The 14,452-nt window shown below is 30.7% G+C and overlaps 1 protein-coding gene across 9 annotated transcripts in view; it reads left to right on the forward strand.

Moving 5' to 3' along the window:
* LOC145291375 (histone demethylase UTY-like) overlaps window positions 1-14,452 on the forward strand; it is a 280,609-nt gene that overhangs the window by 194,648 nt on the left and 71,509 nt on the right. For all 9 annotated transcript variants that reach the window (XM_080137155.1, XM_080137156.1, XM_080137153.1 and 6 more), the window contains one exon: window positions 5,973-6,027. In XM_080137155.1, coding sequence (XP_079993281.1) covers window positions 5,973-6,027 — 55 coding nt within the window. The remainder of the gene's footprint in view (window positions 1-5,972; window positions 6,028-14,452) is intronic.

Below are 14,452 nucleotides of genomic sequence, written 5' to 3' on the forward strand. Positions count from 1 at the left end.
GGAAACTTATTTAAGGCACCTTGTAACACACAATTTTACATAGCATCCTTAATTCTATCAAAGTTGTTCCAAATCTAAAGGAAACTTTGGAGACTTTAATGCCCACCACAGAAATTGGTTTGGCTTCTCTAACTACACTGACACAGCTGGTACCGTCATCCATAACTTGGCTATATCCCATTCCCTGACACAGACAGTATCATTCCCGACCCGTCTCCCAGATCGTCAGGATCAGCAAGCCTCACTTTTGGATCTATTTCTGACAATGGTTCCTGATGATTGTATAACAAATGCTCATTGCCCACTCGGGAATGCTAATCACACTGTGATAATGATAGACATTACTCTACACCCCCCCCCCCCACTACAATAAGGCTGACTGGGATGCCATTAGAGATCACATCAGAGACGCCTTATGGGGAAATATCTTTTCTCTTCCAGCAGAACAGTGCACAAATGAGACTACTGAATGGTTCAAAGCAGCAATTGATGCACATGTTCCTACACGGAAGTTCTTCAGTAAGACCCACTCTCCCCAATGGTTTACTTCTACTTGCGCAGCTGCCATTGCTCAGAGGCAACATGCATACTGTAGATTTATCCGGCATAAGTCCTGTACAAACAGACAAAATTATATAGAAGCTAGAAATAATTGCCAGAAAGAAGTAGCAACAGCTAAGAGTAAATATACTGAAACCACCAGGAAACACAAAAATTAGGAATTCATGATTTCTGGAAAATCTACAATAGTGTAGTAAATAATGGGCAATCGACAATACCCCCACTATCAAACAATCATGAGGTTGTTTGCACAGCAACTGAGAAAGCTAACATGCTTGCCCATCAGTTTGCCTCAAACTCTACTTTGGATCCAGCAAGTCATTCCCTCCCTGATTTTCCTCTGCAGACAGAAACCACGCTAGTAAAGATCATGCCCTCCCAAGTACATATTATAAAAAACCTAGACATCTCAAAAGCATGTGAACCTGACCTCATCTTGGCTGTGCTATTAAAAAAAAATGCTCCGCTGAGGTCGCTCCTGTTCTCTCTAAACTCTTTAACAAATGCCTTAATGAATCTTGCTCTCCTGGCTGCTGGAAAACTGCTTCTGTGGTACCAGTTTACAAAAACTCTGGCGAAAGAACTGACCCATTAAATTATCGCCCAATTAGCCTCCTCCCTCTTTCCGCCAAAATATTTGAGTCCTTAATTAATCAAGCTCTAGTCCAACACCTTACAGCTGCTAAACTTCTGTCAGATCACCAATATGGATTTAGGCAAGCCCATTCAACTGCAGATATTTTAACTAATCTCTGAATGTTTATACCAAGCACTGGATAAAACAGGGGAGGGCAGTAGTCCTTGATATATCTAAGGCTTTTACAGGGTATGCCATGATGGTCTTTTGATGAAAATAAAGTCCTATGGTATTACTGGACGAATGCTTACCATAATTAGATCCTTCTTAAATGAGAGAAGAATCCAGGTTGTCCTCGATGGGCGTACGTCCAAAAAAATCGATATAAATGCAAGTGTGCCACAGGGATCAATTCTTGGTCCTTTATTTCTGATATTCATAAATGACTTGCCTGATAAAATTGTCTCTGAGTTGGGTATATTTGCCAATGACACCACACTCTATAGCAGGCACGTGGGGAAAACTAATGAGCACCTATCTAAGGTAATGGCCAAATACTAGAGGAAGACCTTTAGTCTGTAGTGGAATGGGGGTCAAAAATGGATGGTAACGTTCAACGCTGCCAAGACAAAGCTTGTTTTTTTTAATAATTACATGAAACCTTACCAACCACCAATAGCTATGGCTAGAGATACGTTACCTGAGAGCACTTCATTCAAGCTCCTTGGCTTAACGTTTGCAAGAAACGAGTTGGAATAGATACATCGAGATTATTGCTAAGGCTGCTGCAAAGAAAGTGGCCTCTCTCTATCATGCTAGAAAGTTACTTACGCCTAAAAGTATCCTGTACTTCTACAAAGCCACCATTCACCCATGTATGAAGAATTGCTGTTGCATTTGGGCTGGTGCATCTGCTACTAGTCTCTCGCTCCTGGACAGGGTCCAAAAGACTCGCCAACCTAATAGATCCCGAACTGTCATCTAAACTTCAGCCCCTGTCCCACCGATGAAATGTTGTATCCCTCTGCCTGTTTTACAAGTATTTTAATGGTGGATGCTCTGACGAACTACAAGCCCTTGTACCCCCTCGACGAAAATACCCCCTCGACGAAAATACCCCCAGACAAACCCGACAAGCAGCGAAGTCCCCTCAGTTGAGACCCCTAGATGTAAGAAAGCCTTCTACTCTAATAACTTCTTCCCCAGAACTGTAGGACTTTGGAATTCTCTTCCGGTTTCCTGCTTCAACTGTACTGACATGCAGAAGTTCAAGTCTAATGTGAACAAACATCTTACTGCTAAACTCCCTACATAGTACTCCTGCAACTTAGGTCCCTGATAGTAGCCCCCTACATCAAAGTGGCAACATGCCTTGTTTGGGGTGAAAATAAAATTAAAAAAAAAAAATTAATTTCTTGTGAATTTGTGATTTCAAGTAGTTTTTCCATCTGCTTGATGTTATAAACATGTTCGGTTTTATTTTTGAAACCTCTGTGCAATAGTTTTGTTGATAGTTTGCTTGTAATTTAAAAGCAAACAATGAATTACCAAAATATTTTGCAATTTTTAGTGCTGTGTGCACTGATACTCACATATTATGGGTACAATTAACCCTAACTAGGAGAATTTTTTTTTTTTTTTTTTTTTTTTTTACCCCACCTCCCTCTACATTAATTGACAAGCAAAATAAATCTTAACTTGGCTGGTTATTAATCTAAAAAATGTACCCATATTTTTTATTATTGTATGCCCTAACCTGTTTTTAAAAAAAAAAATTTTTTTATTGAATTCTTTAGTAATATTTACCTTTTTTCCATGAACCAAGTTAAAAAATGAATTATTTAAATACCTTATTTTTAAGGCATAAATAAAAAATATTTAAAATTTGTTAAAATTGTTTACAATATTTAAAACTAAATCCTAATTTACCATTATTCCTGACACTCAAAATTTTTCTGATTAAAACATATTTTAACTGTTAATGTTAAGCAAAAAGCTTTTTTTCCCCTTTTTCTTTTTTTAATTGCTGTCTGGAAAGGGGGGGGGCATATTTTGCTTCGTCAATAATAAAATGCATTTAGCCTTAACGCTTTATGATTTCATGATATTACTAATCTTCAGGAGTGTCTTTGTATGTGGTAACAATTTTAAAAATGAAATCACACGAAAAGGAAGTACGTACATGATGGTGCGTTGTTTGCATATTATTTTTAATATTTGTTCATTGTTAAATAACAAAAATATCTGCATGTAATACACTAGGTGTATCAGAAATTTGGGGGAACTTTTGACACCCCTAACAGAAAACTGAATAAAATATAAAAACTTATAATTTCTCTTTTTAAAGTGGGTTGTTTATTTTCTGTATGGAATATACTTCCAAAAAAAAAAAAAAACAATTAAAGTTGTTTAAAAAATAATAGAAATATTATTTTTTATTTTTTAAAAAACAATGTTTACAAAATGCCGGCGAGCATTTTTTTTTTTTTACGTAATGAAATCAATTGAATTTTACGAGTTAAATATTTTTCAATTTTTAAACTTTAAAAATCTATAAAAAAAAATTTTCTATTGGTTCAATTTTTTCGATATTTTCAGGGTCAATGTGAAATATTATGCTCTTTCTTATAAACTAAATATAATATTTTAGACAAACGTTATTTTTTAAATTTACAGGCCCCCCCCCCCGTTTTGAAATGTCTATTAAAAATTAAATAATTTATGTACCAAAGTTTTATATATAACAAATTGAAGATAAAAGCGCAATAAATAAAATATTCTAATTTAAAACAAAAAGAAAAGTGTTTTCTGGAAATTTACCTGTAAAGTCCAAAGTGTAAAACTTTTTTTTTTTTTTTAACCACGTTGACGACGCTGACGGTAATTTTTTCTATTACATTCAATGTTTTCTTTCTTTTTTTCTTCTTTTTTTTTTTTTTTTTTTTTTTTTTTTTTTTTTTTAGATATTTAAAAAAAAAAATTCAGTCAATAAAGAAGTATTAAAATATCTCAATCAAAAACTTGTGTATTTCATTAAGAGAATTAAAAAAAAAAAATCGATCAACTGGATGTTTTGTTTTAGGGGAAAAACTTACGTGTGTGTGTGTTTTTTTTTTAAACTACGGAGGACCAAAAATACTAATTTTGGTTAACAGCACACAATAAAAAAGAGACATTAATTATGTCCGTTTGACGAATCCGTATTTGATAAATTCCAATGTAGCAGCAGCAGCCTTTAAGCTTATGGCGCAAAACATTACGAAAATGCGATTTTCTACGACCCTCACTTTAAAAAAATCCTTTTATTTAAAAAATACATGGAATTTAAAATATAAATATGGATAAATTCTTAATGAAGAATGGAACTACCCATTTAATAGTATTTTTTTTATAGATAAGTGATTTTTTTGGCATTTATATATACATCTATTTATCGGAGCAAGTCAAAATATGTTGATTTTCTTTAAATCTTTTTTTAAAGAAAACTGATTTTAAAAAAAAAACAAATATTGCATAATTTACTATTAAACCTGTTATTTTTAAAAAATTTCGTCCTTGCTGCTTTAATCGAAAAAAAATTAGGGTTTGAATTACATTTTTCAAGTAGTTATAAGCTTCGAAAGATAGTAAGTTGAATTATTAAAGTTCTTATATTTAATGGCCGCTTTCTGATACACCTAGTAATACACATATTTGCTAGTGTTATATTTTTGTCTATATTCAAAAAAGAAAAATGTGTGAATATAAAGTATTAATTTTGACAGTTTTTGATTACAGCCATGAAAAGATAAAATATTAAAGCAATCAAGATAAAACATAGGAGTAGGTCAAAAAAAGGAGACATAGTAAAGTTGGGCAAAGAAAAAGAAAATTCAAAATCTCTGAATTCCTACATAACAAAAAGCAAAGTTAATTAATACCCATCCACCCTGCCACACAAGATAATTTTGACAACTGAGCAAAGTAATGTAAACAAACTTGAAGTGTGGTTTTTTTTTTCTTCTTTTTTTTTCTTTTTTCTTTTTAAGTTTGTCAATGTCTTTATAGATTTCAGTGGTTAAGTTAAAAATATTTCATTTTCTGCAGTAATTTAGTGGTAATGAATACTGAAATAATTTTATTGATAATAAAATTGAAATGCAAATTTTCAATTGCTATTTGCTTGTTTTATTGTCTCATTCTTTTGTAGTGGAACTTACCTCATTATTTTACTGGCAAACCAGAACAAACCAATTATTTTGCTCTCATGGTATGACATCATATCAATCTACATTTTTTAAAGCTTGTTAATATGTAAGTGTAATTTGGATAAGAAGTTTACAGATAAATATATTTCTTGATGAATGAAATATTGGCAGCAACAATTAAATGAGGGTTTCAAATTAAGTGTTAGCCAATGCATGGCAACATGTAAAACTAAAGCAGATATGTTGCTTTCATTTAAAACTAATTTTAAATTTTCATACAAAATGTAACATTCTTTTGTTGACATTTCTGCACATTTTAGAATTTTTAAGTTGTTTGATTTTTGTTTGGTGGGTTTGGTTTGAGCTGTTTACAATACTTTTTTTATCTGGTTTCATGGAATTAAGTTTGAAAACTTGTAATGTCATTTTAAGGTCTGTTCTCTAACAATATTTTGGTTGGATTGACTCTAGCATTTTGATGTAATTTGAAAAATCATTTATCTCTAATCATGCTAAAGATTGAAATATGATTTGCATCATCAACTGCATACATTGAAGGAGTGCATCTTTTATTTATTTATTTTTGTGCTATTTTGACATAATTTTGAATTTAAATAAAAAATGTTATTTTTTTAATCTCTTTGCAGCATTTCCGCTTAGCTCTTCAAGATAATACCAAATGCACAGTTTCAAAAGCTGAAAGTAAGTTTACATTGTCTGTTCTTGTGCTTATGCAAAATCAGGAGACGAGGACATTTATGATTATACATAGCCTTATGTGTTGACTAGAAAAATGCTATGGATTAGCACATGCTTCAAGAGGGCTTCTACTAAAATAATTATATTTTTAAAGTCAAAGCAAAATACCATTTTGTTCTGGAATGAATATATTTTGACAAAAATCAAATAATTTGAATACTTTTGAGAAAGTCTTTCTTTTTACAATTATAAGAAACCTCTTCAACCATTGATTACGCGGGCTGCATGCGGCCCGCTAAAGGAATTCATGCGACCCTCCAAGTACTGAATATTGAATTGTGGTTTTCTCATAGCTGTGCGGACTGCCGGACACAAGTATGGGCAGATCCTTGCAAAAAATGAAAATTTGGAGATGAAAAAATACCTTCGTTAACAATCTAACTAAATTTCTGAAGAAAAACAAATAAAGTAAAAGGAAAGGAAGAAACCTTACAAATTACACATTAGAAAATGATTGTTTTATGGGGACTGGTAAGTTTACACTTGGTTCCCAGCTAGACTGCCAGGCGTAGCTTTATCGGAACCTTTTTGATTTGCCGTGGCCGAAACTTTTGCCTGGCTGAAAACGGGCAATAAATTATTTTGATATACTAAAAATATTGTGGGGACCATAAAATCGGGCGCTTGTAGTCTGGGGTACAGCCGACCGACCGGTCAAGTCTTAGCGAACTCTCTCTCCCATCTCCATTACTCCTAAAAGGCACTAAAATTTTCATATGATATTTAGAATTTCCAAAGAAAGGACATCTTATAAATTCATTGCCAAGCATTTTCGTAAGTAAAAATATTGACTAATTATTTTGTTTACATCTGTAATTATGCTAATTTGTTACAAAAATTTAGTAAATTTAAATTCCCATTATGTAATTTCGTAAGTCAAACTTTTTAGAATATCAATAAGAGGGTTTTATGCAAATTCAAGTAAAATATTTAAAAAAAAAAAAAAAAAAAAAAAAAATGTAATCAATATTGACCCGTTTTGTCAAATATTTACTTGTTCAAAATATCTTGATTCAAATATCTAAAATTTAAAATTTTACAGGACGCCTACATATATATATATATATATATATATATATATATATATATATATATATTAGTCAATTTTGTACATTTATTACTGATTAAAATAAATTAACTGATTTATAAAATATTTATTAAAACACACTTTTAATCTTGTTTTCCATTTTTCTATAAATGACCAAAAATTAATTCAATATATGCAAAAAGTTTATAAAAGGTAAAATTTTGTTGGTGTTTAAAAAAATTGCAAAAATGTGTGAATACCAATCGAATCTTCAATTTGTTTCATGTGGTTTCTAATTTTTTTGTTATGTTTTCTATAACTATATTTTCAAGTACTCATTTTACTTCTTTTTTTAATATTTTTGTAAATTGTATCAACATTATGGTAAATATGGATAAGCACACTATGGTTTTTTGGTTGTCACAAAAATGGAACGGAACTTCTAATTTCGTTCTGGTTTACTGATTTTTTGTTAAAAACTACAAATGCATGAAATAAGTCAATTTTAATAGAAAAAACAAATTCATTGAAAAAAAATATAAAAAAACAAATAATTTAAAATAAATTTATAAATTATATCGTTTTATGTTAATACCACTCAAAAATGGCTTTATTTCCCGTTAATTTAACAAATATCAATGATTTAAAATAAATTTATAAATTCCATTTTCATGTTAATAACAATAAAAAAATTATTATCCCTGTTAGAATTAAAAACAAATTTTATTTTTTCGTTTAAAAAATGGGGGTTGTATTACTGTACACATAGATTTGAAAAAGTTGTCAAAAAACAAATATATAACAAATAAATGTTATCAAAGGCAAGATAAGTTACTTTTCTACCTAACTGGATATTCTTTTAGTGTTTTTATTTAATGTAACATGTTTATTCATCTAAAAAAAACATACAGTGTTTACCGATGTATTGGAAAATTAAAAAAATGGTGTCCGATTCTCTCTTTGACGCCGTGGGTTTTTAACAGTATTTTATTTAATTTTTTATTTTTAACTCCTTTTCCCAAACTTACTGTGTCAAAGAGAGAGTCGGGCGCCATTTTTATTTTTCCAATACATCGGTAAACACTATGTTTTTCGAGCTGAATAAACGTGTTACATTAAATAAAAACTCTAAAAACATATCCAGTTCGGTAGACAAGTAACTTACCTTGCCTTTGATAACATTTATTTGTTATATATTTGTTTTTTTGGCAACTTTTTCGAATCTGTGTATAGTAATACAAACCCCAAAAATGTTTGTTTCCTAATTCTTGTTTCTGAAAATAAAATCACAATAGTTGTTCCTATTTACATTTATATGAAATTGCGAGACGAAAATCATGTTTACATAATTGGCGCTTTAAAATAATGTTCCTCCGTAGTAAGCATTGAAAACATATCCGTTTAACAAATCCAGCAAAAATCCGTTCAACAAATCTAACAAAAATCAACTAATGGTCAGATTTTCGTGAAATTTTAGATTCTTATCCATTTTTGAATTGACCAAAACTTTGAAATTACAGAAGAACTGCTATCCACGGAGTCTCTCAAAGACACAGCCACTGGAAACGATTTATACAACAGTATCATTAGCAGTCTAGTCTAGGTTAAGCCTGGATAAACTGGCAAGTATTACAACTGATGGCGCTCCTTCACTCAGAGGCAAACACTGTGGCCTTGTGACCTTGATGAATAAAAATATCAAAGAAGATTTTCCATCGCACAGTGTGTTGTCTTTTTACTGCATCATACATCAAGAAAGCCTCTGTAAATCATCTTTGAAACTCAAACATGTTATGGATCCAGTAGTGCGTGCAGTGAACTTAAGAGCACGGGAACTGAAACACAGGCAGTTCCAATGTTTCTTGTAAGATATCGAGGCAGATTTTACTGATGTGCTGTATCACACAAATATCCGATGGTTAAGTATGGGGGAAGTACTGAAGAGAATATGGGACGTTAAAGCAGAGGTTGTCATGATTTTTAATATGAAAGAAATTCCTTGTAACTTTTAAAAAGAAATGGAGTGTGACGAATGGGTTTGTGATTTTGCATTTGCTGTAGACATATTGCAAAAGCTGAGTGAGTTAAGTACAAAACTACAACGCAAAAGTGTATTTGCTCATGAATTGTTTGTTGAAGTGAAAGCGTTTCAATTGAAACTTAAACTTTTTGCCAAGCAAAACTTTGTTCATTTTCCTCTGTTAAAAACACGAGCTGTTACACAAGCATTATCAGACAAATACAGTTCCCACTTGATGGCTCTAAAAGAGGAATTTATCAGAAGATTTGCTGATTTCAAGGCAATTGAAGGACAGTTTGATTTGCTCAGCTCACCTTTTGGATGTGACGTTGAAACAGCTGCCGAAGAACTACAGGTAGATCTTATTGATTTGCAAGCCGACAGCTCTTTAAAAAGGCTGTTTGAAAATAAACCACTGGTCGAATTTTATGCATCTCTGCACCCAGAAAAGTTTAAAAATCTGAGAAATCTTACAAGGAAGATGTTTGTGTTATTTGCTTCAACTTACATATGTGAGCAGACTTTTTCCATATTGAAAATTAACAAGTCAAAGAACAGATCACTTCTCACAGACTTAAATCTTCAGTCAGTGTTAAGACTCAGTACAAGCAACTTGACACCTAATTTCAACAAACTGGTAAATGATTGCAGTCAGTTGCATCATTCTCACTGAGTCATTTTGATCCTTCTGTTGCTCAGTTGCTGAGCTATTATGTTTTTCAAATAAATATATTTCATATGAAGTTACTGTTTTAAAATATCAATAGAAATATGTTTTCCTCTTAAAATTGAGTTACTTTATTTTTAAATAAATGTGCTTCATGTGACAGTTCTTTTTTAATATATAAATTCATTTTTGTCCTTTGAGTTACTTTATATGCGTATCTTTTAAAGATTTTATTCTAAAATATTGATTAATAAGATATTTTTTAATCTCTTTAAACAGTTACTTAAGAAGTGCTTTTATTCTTCAAACAAGGTTATTTGTTTTTCAAATGTGTTTCATATGAAGCTCATACTTAAAAATACATTAATAAAATTGTTTTCTTTTAAAGTTTAAAGTTACTGTATCTTTCAAATAAATGTGTTTTATGGGAATCTTCTATAGTAATTTAAAATGTAAATTAATTATATTTTTTCTCTGAAATCCTTTTTTGTCTTTTTTAAATATCAATTATATTGGAAAATATACTATGCGGCCCAGTAAAATTTAGAATTTTTTAATGCGGTCCTTGCACTGAAAAGTTTACCCACCCCGGAGTTAAATGTTCAAATTCCTCAACCTAACATTCACAAGTGACATGAAATGTGATAAATACATAGAAAATACTGCCAAGATAATGGGCTTCCTTTACTGGTCTAACAAACTTCTCACACCTGCCAGTATTCAACATGTTTATAAAGTCACCATTCACCCATGCATGAAGTATTGCTTGCCACGTCTGGGCTGGTACACCAACCACTCGCCTCTTTGTCTTAAACATCATACAAAAAGGAATTGTCTTTTACCTAATAGGTCTGGCACTTTTTTCATATTACTTCAATGTTGCATTCTTGTGTTTGTCTTACAAGTACTTTTACAGATTTATTGCACATGCACCCCCTCAACATAAATATGCCTGAGCAACCAGATTAGCAGCAAAGTTTCACTCCTTCACTGTAGAGGTTTCGAAATGTTGGAAAACTTATACTAATAGCTTCTTTCATTGAACAACATGTCTTTAAAATTTCCTCTCTGCTCCCTCTGACTATACCAACATGGAGAAATTTAAATGTAATGTGAATAAACATCTTGTTGCACAACTTCTGTCCACCTTTAGCTGTTGTTACCAACCTTCAAGGTGTTGTCTCGCCATTCATCTGACAAACTCATTGACCCTTTTCCTGGAGTTGCCTTTGAGCCTCAATAAGTGATGATTCAGTAATATATCAACAAAAGAATTCCCCACTTAGGATGTCCCCAATAAATCTAGCCCTTAATCACAGTAGCCTCTTTTGTCTAAGTAACAATATACCTTGATTTGAATAAATTTTAAATAAAACCAGCAAGCCACCCAGCGTTGTCTGGTTGTCAGATACGCTTAAATATATTTTAATTCACGCAAGTTACATATTTATTATAGACGATTCTCTATCAATTATAGTAGTGAGATTAACTCTAAATATATTTTAATTCACGCAAGTTACATATTTATTATAGACGATTCTCTATCAATTATAGTAGTGAGATTAACTCTAAATATATTTTAATTCACGCAGGTTACATATTTATTATAGACAATTCTCTATCAATTATAGTAGTGAGATTAACTCTAAATATATTTTTATATGACTTGGCTGGCATCAGCTAGAATAAAAAATGAAGTTAACTTTTTGTAAAATAATTTTTTACGCAATCGCTGTAAAAAATTTCCTCCTGAAATTTGGAAACTTATTAGGAGAGACAAAGCTCTCAATTCTGGTGGTGCTACACTTTAAACTGACACATTCTTTTTGTAGTGTAGATGAAAAGATATTAGGTACCCACAGCTTATAAGTTGGCCTTTTTATGTATAAAAATTATAATTGTATGATTTTTGTAGTTGAAATTTTTCTGGATCTTATCCAGAAGAAAAATATCATTTCCATTTGATGTTTATTAAACAGGCTAACAATAGTATCAATAAATAACATAGGCAGTTAAACAAAAATCAGGATTTTCTTTTAAATTTAAAAAATGGAAAATATGAATATTGAAAATGTGCTTAATGTTAGACCTGTTAGCAAGCTATTGTTATAAGGAAATATAATTAAATTTAAACTATACATACTATTTTATTTTGAACAGCAAAACAAGACTTAATTTTTTGTTTCATTATTTGCATATTAAATTAATTTCACATAATAGTTCAGAAGCATTATTACTCAATAATTCATAAAGCTAACAAAAAACAAATAAAACAGCACATAATTTACATCAAATGTATTAGAATAAGTCTATCAAACACACCATGAAATGACTTTCTAGCCACTAATTCAAAGGCATTAAAACACTTTTGCATGATCTTTTACCAATCATTATAGATATTTGAAACATATCTTCAATAATGGCTGTCAAATTTTGGTAATTACTTCTGGGCTAATTTTTGAAACTTTGCTTAATGTTTAATTTGTAAAATATTTTAATTTCATTTTTTGATAAGCATAAACACCATATCCCCTCTTAACCCTACCAGGAAATCAAGGTGGAAATAGTCTTCTCCTCCATCTCAATATCCTCTGAACTTAGGGTTAATAGTAGGATTAAGGAACTTTTTTTTTTTTTTACTTTTAAGTTGCTTATAACCGTTATTCTTAATTATAATTCAGCGTATTTTCAAAATAAGAAAACTCCCTTAAGTCAAAAAAACATTTACAATATAATCTGCAAAAATCAAAATAGTCAAACAACAAATTAATATGGTGTATCATTTTTGCCTCCTCACCATTTCAAAAATTGATCAGAAACAATCTCTAAAATTTAACAGCCATTTTGGATGCTAACCTCTTGCATATAAGCCAAATAAAAAAATTCAAAAACAATTTGGAAATTTTATTTTAAAGAATAAACATTTTCACTAACATTTTGATTCCATTTAAAAAATTTTTTTTTTTTTTTTAATACAAAATGATCCACAATTTTTACTGTGTGAAATGTTATGTAAATAATAAAATTAAAATGATGTATTTCTGTTTATTTCATAAGTTGTTAACTTATTTCCAAATGCCCTTTTGCGATTATATTGAGTGACATTACTTAAGATTTAACTATTCTATCGATTTGTCTTTATTTTTGTAAAGTTCCATACTCCTTTCCTTATGTTTACATATTTAAAAGTAATTTGATGTTCAAAATTTTAACCATAAAATTTTCCAAATCGTCCAATATGAAAATCAAATTTTGTACTGTAATTCATTTTCTCTTTTATTTAAATATGTTGTTTCTGAAGGTACTATAACCGATTTATGTGCAATTATTACAAATTATTTGGAAACTGTCAATTTCTAGAAATTTTCAAAGACATTTCTGGTTTTTTGCACAAAAATACTTATATGGCAAATTCCATCTTGTGTTTTAACAAGGATATAACATTTTTACTGAAATAGTAGTGTAAAAAAATGTGACCATATATATGGTCTTAAAATAGGAATATCCAACCATACAAAAGTATGGAAATAGTCCTAACTCACATATTTTTAGTTAAATTTTTAAAATTAAAAAAAAAAATACAAAACCTTAAATTATCAAGTTCTTGTTTCATTTTTTTCCATGTCATCAATATTGTCAGTTTATCTGTTTTATATGCTAGCATACCTGAGATGATTTTTAGAAATTCACTTCAAAATGAATCGATCTGATTTTTTCCTTATTACTTCCTCACATATTTTCTGTTGCATTCTCTGTAAACTGAATCTGCTACCTCAACTGTTCTACATCTACCAACCCAAGAACTCTTGTATATTTTTCAACATGGCTATACTTTTAGTTCTGTTCTGCACACATCTCTAGTGTTCAGATTTAGCCTCCTTCTCAGCTCCTCACAACTAACCCTGTCTTTAAAACTTGCATTACATATTGATCATATTGTTTCTCGCCATGCAAGGCATGTCCTCAACTCTGACTTGCCAGGATTTACTATAAAGTAGGAAAATAACCTGAATAATAAAAACAATCACCTTTTCTCATTTTCCTGAGAAAACTAAAAAAAATGTTGACTCTTATTCCAAATAGACCGTTAGATTTACAGACAGATTTAAGCACAAATGATACAACAAAATGTGTAGTAGTACAGGAGAACCCAATCTTCCTAAAGAAATGTGTTTTTAGTACAAAATCCAATGAGTTTAGTATTCAGCATTATTGTCCAAATGAAAAATGTTATTTTTCTGAATGCTTATTATTAGCAACATTAAGAAATAGAAAATTAGAAAAACCCATGGATCATTTAACCGTTTTGTAGAATAACATTGAACATCAAAGAGATTATATTTTGTTTGATCTCAAGTCTCATAGGAATCTGAGGAAATGATAAGGGTTCTCAGAAAGAGTCATGCAACAACAAATTTGAAGTTCCGTACACAGATGTCAAGATATTCATGCATATATCTGCAAGAAGTTGCAGTCCAGATGGAGCAGTATCACATCTAATGAACTGTTGATTATGCAACCTGATCTAGGAGAATTGAGAACAGGGCTGTTAGATGTCAAAAAAGAAGGGCACCTTCTCTTGACCACATAAAAGCCACACATTTTTTGCTTCCATGCAACAAAACTATAATGTGGGTACTGTGAAGACATTATT

The sequence above is a fragment of the Euprymna scolopes genome, chromosome 12, assembly GCF_053919585.1.
Source record: "Euprymna scolopes isolate OS-2025 chromosome 12, ASM5391958v1, whole genome shotgun sequence".
Taxonomy (NCBI): Eukaryota; Metazoa; Mollusca; class Cephalopoda; order Sepiida; family Sepiolidae; genus Euprymna; species Euprymna scolopes.